Source organism: Phascolarctos cinereus, unplaced genomic scaffold, assembly GCF_003287225.1.
Source record: "Phascolarctos cinereus isolate Bilbo 61053 unplaced genomic scaffold, phaCin_HiC Scaffold_9;HRSCAF=440, whole genome shotgun sequence".
NCBI lineage: Eukaryota > Metazoa > Chordata > Mammalia > Diprotodontia > Phascolarctidae > Phascolarctos > Phascolarctos cinereus.
The window spans coordinates 229,065,560-229,078,084 of record NW_027556402.1 but is presented as its reverse complement, the minus strand read 5'-3'; the positions used below and the strand labels follow the sequence as shown (position 1 = coordinate 229,078,084).

Below are 12,525 nucleotides of genomic sequence, written 5' to 3'. Positions count from 1 at the left end.
TGCTGATTACATAAAGCCCTCAAATACTGCAGAGCCTTCCTTCTGGATGACAGTCATAATCATGCAAAATAGTTTGGTCTAACTATTGCCTAGGAAAAACCAAGAAATGTCTTTTGTTCAAATGATGATATGTGCCATATACCAAAATAAAGTCAAAATGGGTTTATGATTTAGACATAAAGACTAATACTATAAGCAAACTAAGAGAGCAGGGAATAGTTACCTGTCAGATTTATGGAGAAGAGAAGAGTTCATGGCCAGACAGGAGATAGAGAACATTACAAAATGCAAAATGGATAATTCTGATTACACTAAATTGAAAAGTTTTTGTACAAACAAAGCCAATGCAACCAAGATTAGGAGGGAAGCAGAAAACTGGGAAAGATTTTTACAACCAGTCTCTCTGATAAGGGCCTCATTTCTAAAATATATAGAGAATTAAGTAAAATTTATAAGAATACAAGTCATTCCCCAGTTGAAAAATGGTCAAAGGATATGAACAGGCAGATCTCAGAGGAAGAGATTAAAGCCATCTATAGTCATATGAAAAAATGCTCTAACTCATTATTGATTAGAGAAATGCAAATCAAAACAACTCTGAGGTACCATATCACACCTATCAGATTGGCCAACATGACAAAACAGGAAAATGATAAATGTTGGAGAAGATGTGGGAAAATTAGAACCCTAATGCATTGTTGGTGGAGTTGTAAAGTGATCCAACCACTATGGAGAGCAATTTGGAACTATGCCCAAAGGGCTATAAAAATGTGCTTTGACCCAGCAATAGCACTTCTAGGTCTGTATCCCAAAAAGATCATAGAAATGGGTAAAGGATCCACATGAACAAAAATATTTATGGCAGCTCTTTATGTGGTGGCAAAGAATTATAAATTGAGGGGATGCTCATCAACTGGGGAATGGCGGAACAAGTTGTGGTATATGAATGTAATGGAATACTATTGTGCTGTAAGAAATGATAAGCAGGCAGATTTTGGAAGAACCTGAGACTTCTATGGACTGATGCTGAGTGAAGTCAGCAGAACCAGGAGAACGTTGTACACAGTAACAGCCACTTTGTGTGATGACTAACGTTGATAGACTCAGCCCTTCTCAGAAATGCAAGGAACTGGGGTACAGCCAAGATGGCATAGTAAAAGCAGTGACTTGCTTGAGCTCTCCCCCAAACCCCTCCAATACCTGTAAAAAAATGGCTCTAAACAAATTCTAAAGCGGCAGAACCCACAAAAAAACAGAGTGAAAGAAATTTCCAGCCCAAGACAACCTGGATAGTTGATTGGAAAGGTATATCGCGCTGGGCTGGGAAAGGAGGACAGTTTGGCACGGGCGTGCGGGCCTCCGCAAACCTAGGGCAGCCCTCAGAGGACTGAATCACAGGCAGCTGTGGCAGTTTCCAGACTTCTCAACCCATGAACGCCAAAGACAACTTAGAAGGTCAGTAGGAAAAGCTTGTGTCTGCGGTGAGAGAGAAGGACAGTCCCAGCCCAAGTCCCCAAGCATGGACCTGGGGTGGTGGATGCCTCTGGAGCTTCGGGTCCACAGACTGAGGGGAAATCGAGTGGCTGATCAGAGGGGGATTGCAGGAATCTCTCTGCTGGTGCAGGATTCTCTTGCTTTCCCCATGCTTGGATCTGGGTCTGGTGTTCTGGGTGGTGGTCCTGGGGCGGGAGGAGTGCTGCCCTGGTGGAGCTTGTAGTGGCTGTGGAGAGAGAATCCTACTCACAGTTCCAAGGCAGAAAAGAGCGCTTGTGGTCATTCACAGGCCAGAGCACAGACCAGGAAAGGAGTAAGCACCTCACCCTTGATCATAGCACCTTGGAAGATCTGAAGATTTACAGGTCCCAATAAGTATCTCTGAAACAGCTGCACAAAACCCACTGAAGCTTGGGACAGTACATTCTCCACACTGGAAGCAGACCTCTACCTTAACAAACAGTTTATAACTCAAGTAATTGGCTGGGATCATGAGCAAGTAGCGTAAAAAGAGTCAGACCAAAGAATCTTACTTTGGTGACAAAGAAGATCAAAACATACAACCAGAAGAAGACAACAGAGTCAAAGCTCCTACATCCAAAGCCTCCAAGAAAAATATGAATTGGTCTCAGGCCATGAAAGAGCTGAAAAAGGATTTTGAGAAGCAAGTAAGAGAAGGAGAGGAAAAACTGAGAGTGATGCAAGAAAATCATGAAAAACAAGTCAACAGCTTGCTAAAGGAGACCCAAAAAAAGAATACCTTAAAAAACAGCCTAACCCAAATGGCAAAAGAGGTCCAAAAAGTCAATGAGGAGAAGAATGCCTACAAAAGCAAAATTGGCCAAATGGAAAAGGAAGTCCAAAAGCTTACTAAAGAAAATACTTCCTTAAAAATTAGAATGGAGCAATTGGAAGCCAGTGACTTTATGAGAAATCAAGACACTATAAAACAAATTCAAAAGAATGAAAAAATAGAAAACAATGTGAAATATCTCACTGGAAAAACAACTGACCTGGAAAATAGATCCAGGAGAGAGAATTTAAAACTTATTGAACTTTCTGAAAGCCATGATCAAAAAAAGAGCCTAGACATCATCTTTCAAGAAATTATCAAGGAAAACTGCCCTGATATTTTAGAACCAGAGGGCAAAATAGAAATTGAAAGAATCCACCGATCACCTCCTGAAAGAGATTCCCAAAGGAAAACTCCTAGGAATACTGTAGCCAAATTCCAGAGTTTCCAGGTCAAGGAGAAAATATTGCAAGCAGCCAGAAAGAAACAATTAAAGTATTGTGGAAACACAATCAGGATAACACAAGATTTAGCAGCTTCTACATTAAGGGACTGAAGGGCTTAGAATACAGTATTTCAGAGAGCAAAGGAGATAGGATTACAACCAAGAATCACCTACCCAGCAAAACTGAGCATAATCCTTCAGGGGAAAAAATTGACATTCAGTTAAATAGAGGACTTTCAAGCATTCTTGATGAAAAGACCAGAGCTGAATAGAAAATTTGACTTTCATATACAAGACTCAAGAGAAACATGAAGAGGTAAATAGGAAAGAAAAATCATAAGAGACTTATTAAGGTTTAACTGTTTACATTCTGCATGGAAAGATTATATTTGTAAGTCATGAGTCCTTTGTCAGAATTAGAGTAGTTGCAGGGAAAAATAATATGTATGTATATAGATAGATAGATAGATAGAGGGCACAGGGTGAGTTGAAGATGAAGGGGTGATATCTGGAGAATGGGGTAAATTATCTCACATAAAACAGACAAGAAAAGGCTTTTACAGTGGAGGGGAAGTGGGGGAAGCTGAGAGTGAATGAGTGAATCTTATTTCATCAGATTTGGTTTAAGGAGAGAATAACATACACACTCAATTGGGTATGGAAATTTATTTTCCCCTACAGGAAAATAAGGGGGGAAGGGGGTAAGACAGCAGGAGGATGATAGAGGGGAGGGCAGATTGGGGCAGGGGGTAATCAGAAGCAAACACTTTTAAGGAGGGACAGGGTCAAAAGAGAGAATAGAATAAATGGGGGGCAGGACAGGATTAAGGGAAATATACTTAGTTTTTCACAACATGACTACTATGGAAGTGTTTTGCATGACTACACATGTATAACCTGTATCGAGTTCCTTGCCTTCTCAATGAGGGTGGGTGGGGAGGGAGGAAGGGAGAAAATTTGGAACCCAAAGTTTTAAAAACAAAAGTTAAAAAAAAATTGTTTTCACATGCAACTGGGAAATAAGATATAAAGGAAATGGGGTATAGAAATCTATCCTGCCCTACAGGAAAACAGAAGGGGAAGGGGATAAGAGAAGGGGGAGAGATAGAAGGGAGGGCAGATTAGCAGAAGGGGTATTCAGAATGCATGCCATCCTGGGGTGGGGGGAGGGACGAGATGGGGAGAAAATCTGGAACTCAAAATCTTATGGAAGTGAATGTTGAAAACTACAAAGAAATTAAAAAAAAAAAAAGAAATGCAATGATCTAAGACATTTCCAAAGGTTTCATCATGAAAAATGCTATCCACATCCAAAGAAAGAACTATGGAGTTTGAATGCAGATCAAAGCATACTATTTGCTATTTTTTTTCTTCTGTTGTGTTTTGTTTCCTCTTTCTGGTAGTTCCTCCTATTGGTTCTAATTCTTACGACATGACTAATGTGAAAATATGTTTAATAGGAATGTATATATATAGCCTATATCAGATTGCATGCCATCTGGGGAGGAGGGGGAGAAAAATTTAAAACTCAAAAGCTTATGGAAGTGATTGTTGATAAATCAAAATAAATTAACAAAAAAAATCAAATGATGATATGTGGTAGAATGTACAGCCTATTGAACGCACCCATTAGTATATACTTATCTTTGACAGATATTGAAAATGAACACCACAGAAGAAGCTCTCTTCAGGGATTAGATTAAAAGAGGATAAGGACAAATACAAAAGATTAGCATGGATTTGTAAGAATAGCATCAGGAAGCCCAGAAAAAGCTGGTTTGTGAAAAAGATAAAGGCAACAATCAGTCTTTTTTTTTTCAAGCTACATTTGTCACTATGAGGCAAGCACTGAAGCCCGGAACACTAGAGGACTGCCCCAAAGATCTATAATCAGTCAAGTGAGAATGGCTAGTAATCTGTAAATCAAAAGCCAAGTGACCGGAAAACACACATGGTCCAGACTATTACCCTGAGCTGGGGACCTCAACCTCTTTGTTAGACAGGTACTATGGATAGAAAAGGAGCAAGGTCAGAACTAAACAAGAACAAAGTAGGCTGATTTTCATTGGAAACCATGCAGTTCTTTCAATGATCCCTGCCACCAAAACATTTATTTTAAAACAGTATTCTCCTGGTGACGCTGTAGAGTTGTAAAACATGGCCCAAAATGATCTCAAAAGAATTAAAGCTGTAGGTGACTCAAAAAACAAAGGAAAAACCCATATTGGTGGACATGGGTTCTTGTCTGCAAGAAGTAATACAGAAGATATCACTGAGGACACGAATGATCAGAAAAGGAGATGAGCCAGTCATATAGCAAGAGCAGACTGTCCAAATGTTGAACTGGCATTCCCGAAATATTAAAAGAGAGAGAGGAAGGGCTCTGGTACAGATTCTCTATAGAGGATTATTGAAAAATAAGGGCAAAAAGTACATAGGAGGAAAATGAGTGGATCTGTACCAATGAAACTTGTGCTTTCACTGATAAAATTATAGATTCGTTGAAATACTGAAGGATATCTGATTTAAAGAAAAGTAAAAAGGAAGGAATAAATAGGCTTGCTATTTGGGAAACAGTGTAATCTTAACTGATGACACAGAGAAGGCAAAAGTACTCAAGTCCAATTTTGCTTCCATTTATCAACAGAACAAGATTCCTAGAAAATCAGTGTGTTTTCCATCTTTGGAAGCATTCAAACAAACAACGGACGTCCAACTGCTAGTATGATGTAGAAGGGTTTCCTGCAATGTATGGAAGGCTAGAACAGGTGAACAATTCCAAAGTTTTATGTATACAATTATAAATAAAAAAGCAGTAGGTCTTAAGTGATAGTCTTGTCAATGAAAGACTAATTCAATACGATTAATGAATTTTCAAATTATTCTTCTAATTCTTTAGACAGTTGGCAGAAGACAAAGTAATAATGTCTAAAACTAGATTCTTCATAACACCAATATTCAAAATACATCTAATCAGCTGGCTACTAAATTCAGTCACATTTCATATCTTAAAAATTTAAATATTATTTACTAAAATACTAAAGGTCTAATGGATTTTAAAACTAATTTAAACTATTTTTGAGTGAAATATAATATATATTTTTAACAGTTCACTAATCAAAGTCAGGGCTTGATATTTTCACAGAACTGTCTAATCACTTTAGGTGGATACCTCAATTTAATTGAATTAATACTGAGTACCTACTAAATTTAAGGCATTGTATGGGTTAAAGGATGAGTAAGATATGGTTCCTTTTCTAATGGAAATTGGATAAGCACACAAATAATATTGTGTACCTCTTAAGATAATCCTTCATGCCTGATTTTATCTTATCACCCCTTTAGGAAACATTACAGAAGAGTCAAAACCAAAAGGATTCAGTTTTTTTTAAAGGAAATATTTTTTAAATTATAATACATAATAGAATGATAAGCAATGGCATAACTCAATAACATATTCTATATACGAACCGATTAGAAGCAGTGTTCCAACAGCTAAACCACCACCTGGAAATAAAACAAAATCAAAAAAAAGAAAATTAAAATTAATCTACCTTTTTCATATTACCTTTCATGTGCAACTAAGATTTTATCAAGGACAGGTGATACAATAAATTTAAAACTGGTTGTGAACAACATTTTAATTACCTTTGTGATACTTTTATTCAATGCACTATTATGAAATAATTACATATTATATGTAATTACACACTACACATTACAATTACTTTCATAATATCCTGTACTATCCTCCTTTCTTCAGCAATGGGACCACACTGTGATCAGCATAACTGTAGTTAAGCATTCCAATAATGTTATATTTAGCATTAGTTAATAAATTAACTTGGTAGTCAAGACTTAAAAGTGCACAGTACTGCAACAGCGACATCAGTATACTTAGGAAAGAAAGGTCATTAGGATAGAAATTCCACTTTGATATGTATTCTCACATGTAACAAGCCTCAGTGAAAGGAATAATTAAAAATAATTATCTATTTTTTTCTGTTTAGAGACAATTTTAAACAGATTAAACACTTTACTAAATATTAAGGTCTAAGTACATTTAACATTAATTTCATTCAAAAGACAATGATAAAATCCCAACAATGTCATCAAAAATTAACTGGATAATTTTATTTTAAAACACAAAGTACAGGGACAGCTAGATGGTGCAATAGATAGAGCACTGGCCTTGAAGTCAGGAGGGCCTGAGTTCAAATTTGGCCCCAGACACTTAACTAGTTGTGTGACCCTGGACAAGTCACTTAACCCAGAATGCCTTAATAAAAAAAAGAAAACAAAAACTGCCACAAGGGACAAAGATTAATAACTATAAATAATTACTAATATTTATAAAGCCCAAAGCCACCAGGGAATAAATAGCAAAGCTAGGATTCAAACTCCATTCTTAAGACTCCAATCGCAGCACTTTCATATAACTTCAAAATCTATGCCAATGCTTTCCTAATCTACTGTGCGCAAAAGCTATGAAAACAGTAGTTGACAGAATGGTATCACAGGAATTACTTTCCTCCCAAAGTCAAAATAATTGCAAGCATTACACAAGTCACCTGAAGGCACTTTTGTGAAGTTAATATTTTTACTATATACAGTATTATGTCAGAACTTTGCAAGGTAAACTAAGTTATGATTCCCACTATCATTTCATTTTCAATGGAATAATCATGGTGTGATACTACACCTGACTTTGAGACAGAACATTTAAGTTAAATTAACTATGGATGGTGAAGCAGAAATTACTACTAGACTGCCAAGAAGAGTAGGAATAATGAAAGGAGTGAGAAACAGAAGGAAAATAATGACTTGTTCTGAGTCGTCTGGATGTTTCTCAAAGGTATTTTACATAATCATCTATAATTCAAATACATTACCCTTCCTGTTCTTCAGTATGTGTGTGTTTTTATGCTCACCTGGTTTAGTTATGAGGCTGAATGTATACTTTTTTCTCTTTCAGATTGGCAAGCTCCTTTGTAATAGCATTTAAACCATGCCAAGGCACAAGTGCCAAAAATCCTTTCGACTAATGCTTAAACTAAAGGGGCAGCTAGGTGGCTCAGTGGATAGCGTGCTGGGGGAATCAGAAAGATTCATCTTCCTGAGTTCAAATCTGTCCTCACACACTTACTAGCTGTATGGCCCTGGACAAGTCACAACCCTGTTTGCCTCAGTTTCCTCATCTGCAAAATGAGCTGGAGAAATGGCAAACCACTCTAGTATCTTTGCCAAGAAAACCCTCAATGGGGTCTCAAAAAGTCAGACATGACTAAAACTACTGAACCAAAAAACCAAAGGACATATAACAAATAGAGTAACAGTAATCACTAAGGATAAGGGATACTTTTATCAACATGTACGCTCTAACCAAAAAAAGGTTTCCTTTAAGGCAAATATTTTATTTGCTCCAAAACATTACTTATTCTAATTTTATGCTTTAACATGTTTATTAACAAGCACAGAGCTTCACAGCAAAGAATATAGTTCAACACTGTTCTCCTAATTTACTTTCCAGAGAAGATGCTGGCATGTGATTAATTAACCAAATTCCTCTGGGTTTATATTACTACCTTCCATGATTAATTTTGTAACTACATGGATCTTTAGGTTCCAGGTATTTACTGGAAAACTAAAGGATCTTTAATGTTAGCAGTCAGATCATGAAAAAAAAAATCTAGTAATTGATAACTACGTTCCTATTTTATGATTAAATGATTTGACAAATAGTTCTCAAATTGGTGAATGTAATTATATTTCAAATAATTACTTTGTTTTCCCAGTTGTATCCTTTCCAAGGCAGAGCCAATTGGGCACTAAGGTCAAGTAGAGAAGGCAGCTGTATAACAGAGACAATAATCCAACCTTTCCTTTTGCTTTGTTTGGTTCTGGAGGGGAGGAATCAGAAGGCGTGGGAGGCAGTTGTAAAAAGACAAATTAATCTTGGACATAGACAAGATACTCTGAACACTGGAGCTCTTCAAAAATGGAACAGGCTGCTTCAAGGTTTAGAGGGTTTGCTCTAACTGCAGATCTACATGAAGATGCTACATGGCCATTTAGTACAAATGGTAATGTGCAGATTCATTTTCTGGTGTGGACAGGATTAGATGGACACTGTGGACCCTTCCAATTACAAAATTCTATGATTCAATAAAAAAAAAATTTTAAGTGCCTACTGTGTGCCCAGCACTGTGCTAGTGTCTAGAGATACAAAGACAAACACGAAACAGTCCTTGCCCCACAAGAAACTTACATTGCATTTGGGAAAACAATATGTAAACAGCAAATAAAATATATGTGTGTATATGTGTGTGTGTGCGTGTGTGTGTGTGTGCACGCGTGCCCGTGCTATGTATTAATGCTATGTATATATTATATTAATACCATATGTTATACTAATGCAATACTTCACATGTATGTATATATGTGTATGTGTACACGTATATGTACACACTTACACATACATATCACAATGAAAGGGGGAAGGGCCACTAACAGGCAATCAGGGAAAGCCTCCTGTAGGAGACTGTACTTCGCTAAGTCTCGAACGATCTAGGGTTCCAAGAATCAGTCGTGAGGAGGGAGCACATTCTTGGGGCATAGGGGACAACTTATATAAATATGTGGAGGCTACAGACTGAATGTTTTGTAAAGCAAGCAGGCCAGTTTGGCTGTGTGAAGTGCATGAGAGAGAATGATGTTTATATAATCATCCTGAAAAGGTGGGCTATAAGTACTTAAAGAGTTCTGTGTTTTAGAAATATCAGTTTGACAGCTGTATAGAATCTTAATCAGAAAGGAAATTGGACACAAATCAATCAGGAGGCCATAACGATAGTCCATAGGAGATGATGAGACCCCAGATTAAGGTAGTCATGGTTAAAAAAAACAAAAAGAAGATGGATATGAGATACATTGAGGAGGCAGAATCAACAGGATTGGGAAATAAGATATGGGGAGTGTGTGTGTGTGGGTGTGGGTGTGTGTGTGTGTGTGTGTGTGAACAAAAGTAAACCCACGTAGATTCCTAGGTTACAAATCAGAATGACAGAATGATGCAGGGAAATTTTTGGGGGAAAGATGGGGAACAGACAACTTAAGGTGTGAGATGAGAACTTTCTTTATACCTCTTGAGTTGGAGAGTCCTACAGGACATCCAGGTGGAAATGTCAAGCAGGAGTTGGAATCGCAGCACCAGAACTCTAGACAGACATGAGGGCTGTATATATAGATTTGGGAGTATTCTACATGGAAATGATAATTGAATCCATAGAAGCTTATGAGAACATTAACAGTAAAGACAGGAGAAGACCCACGCAAAGAGGGATGGATATGGATGGTGAATTTGCAAAAGAGAGTGAGGATTGGTATGATAGGAAGGTAGAGAACCACAACAGAAGGCTTCATGAAAACCCACTGAGCAGAGTGTGTGCAGAAAGGGGGTGAAGAACGTTACCCACAAAGTGTGTAAAATCACCAATGCCACGTGCTTCAGGGAAGTGAAAAATAAGATATGAGAAAAGGTCACTGGATTTATCAAAAGAGATCATGGTAACCTCACTGAGGATTTAAGCCAGCTTGCAGGGAGTGGAGACATGAGAAGTAATAACATGAAGATAAAGAGCAGATGAATTTTGGTTTTAGGAGTTTGGCTGTAAAAGGGAAGAAAGGTCTAGGAAAAATAACTTGAGGTGACAGTAGGTTCAATGAAAGGTTTCTTAAAGATGGGACAGATATAAGCCAATTTGGGAATGGTAGCTATGGAGAGAATAAAAATTAGGGTGAGGAGGTAATCAAAGGGGCAAGCACCTGGGGGATATGAGGATCAGAGGCCAAGGTAAAACAGTTGGTGCTGGCAAGGAGATGACTACATTCTTTCTTCAAGACTCAAGCAAAGGAGGAGAGGATGTTGCTGAGGTAGAAATGTGGAAATGGGGAGAAAAGAGAGCTCCCGGTCCCAATGGCCTCAACTTTTTCAGCACAGCATATTGAAATTCTCTGCTGCAAGAAAGAGCATGGTGGCACGGAAGGCTTTGGAAGAGATCTGGAATTGCTATGAAGAGTAGGGCGGTGTCCATCACAGGAGAGGGAAAGGACTAGCATGTAGCAATTCTAGTTTATATCAAAAACCAAATTTAGACTGTAGCCAGTCAGCCTGACTTTGGGGTACTGAATGATGATAACCCTGAGAGGCTGGGTGATCCAAGGTATGATCTACTGCATCTAATACTGGACTTGAATTGGAAATCCCTGTCAACATTTAACAGTTGCAGGACCATTGGCAAATCACAACTCTTCTTAGCCTTTATTACTTCACCTTTAAAAGAGGAATATCTGCAATGGCTACCTCACAGGTATGTGAGGTTCAAAGGACATGGTGAAATGTTGAGGGCACTTTGCAAACACTGAAGCACTGTATGATGTTTACTATTACTCAATGAGACATTTTTTTTCTTACCAAAAACCAACCATGCTTCCATTACAGATTGTCACATAAATTATAATTGAGGATAATGAACTCCTCTGAAATGCAAATGATAGTACAAGAGCAAAGAATTCAGTAACCTCAAACTGCGTAGAAATCACCTTCATGATATCGTCAAGGAGTCTTCTGGCCTTCACCTGGACAATATGAAGGGTACCCAGCATCTACCAAGGCAGTTCATTTCACTTTTGGATAGTACCAATAGGAAATTTTTCCATTAAGGAAAAGCCTGAATATACTTCTCTCAGCTTTCAACCACTGCTTCTAATTTTGCCCTTTGAGAACAAAAATGAGGCTAATCCCTTTTCAATGTTTCAAATACTTGAAGACAACTATCATCTCTCTCTCTCTCTCTCTCTCTCTCTCTCTCTCTCTCTCTCTCTCTCTCTCTCTCTCTCTCTCCTCTCTCTTCCCCCTCTTCTCTTTCTCAGGCTAGACAGGTTAGGTTCCTTTACCTTACACTAGCCACTGCCTAGTCAGCTTTTATTGTATATAATCAGTTTTCATAGATCAACATGATCCATGATCCATCAACACAGATCAACATTATGATATTCAACATTCCCAACTGACCATTTCCCTCAACATAAAAAAAAATCTGCCTTAAATTTTTTGCAAGCCTTGCTTGTAGAAAAGGGAAAAAAATAAAGATAGCATGATTTATTACCAGCAAGTTTGCAAATTTAGGTAAAATGTCACCTAGCATTTTTACTAAATTCTGAAAGTGTAGCATAAGATCTGTAGTTTTCAGTTTTTCAAAGGACTTCTGGATTACTATTTTCTTAATGGCAATCTATTAGATGTTACAAGGCTCCAATAAAGGGACTGAACCAGAGGAGTATGGTGTGTCTTAAAATTAATCATTTCCTTCTCTGCTAATAATGAAAGGAAGAAAATGATGGTATTGTTTTTATTTACTTAGTATTTTTTAAAGAGAAATGACCAATATGCTTTAGAGATAAGACAATTCCTTATATTTGTTTTTTAACCTCTTCATTAATTCTATGTCTATTTATTTTTATCTGTCATAAATGAAGTATTCAGCATAACTGTTGAGACCATTAGAAGATTTTAAATTTGAAAGGAGAAAAAGTCCATGCCTTACAATTTTAAGTAAGCTTAAGGTTTTTTTTTTATAATTTTAATCATCTAAAAAAAACCCCAGGTACTTTAATTTTAAACAATCTATAGGCTCAGAACCTTGATAAAGCTAAGACTAAAAATGATATTGCAAAGTCCCAAGGATATTTTAGGATTTTGCTAAATGCAATGGTTCTTTTAAATTTACATGAA

At 37.3% G+C, this 12,525-nt stretch overlaps 1 protein-coding gene across 1 annotated transcript in view; it reads right to left on the bottom strand.

Annotated features, from left to right (window-relative positions):
- The window catches only part of ELP4 (elongator acetyltransferase complex subunit 4), a 259,098-nt gene that overhangs the window by 241,331 nt on the left and 5,242 nt on the right, over positions 1-12,525 (bottom strand). Inside the window, exon 2 of the mRNA XM_020963880.2 lies at positions 6,204-6,239. Coding sequence (XP_020819539.1) covers positions 6,204-6,239 — 36 coding nt within the window. The remainder of the gene's footprint in view (positions 1-6,203; positions 6,240-12,525) is intronic.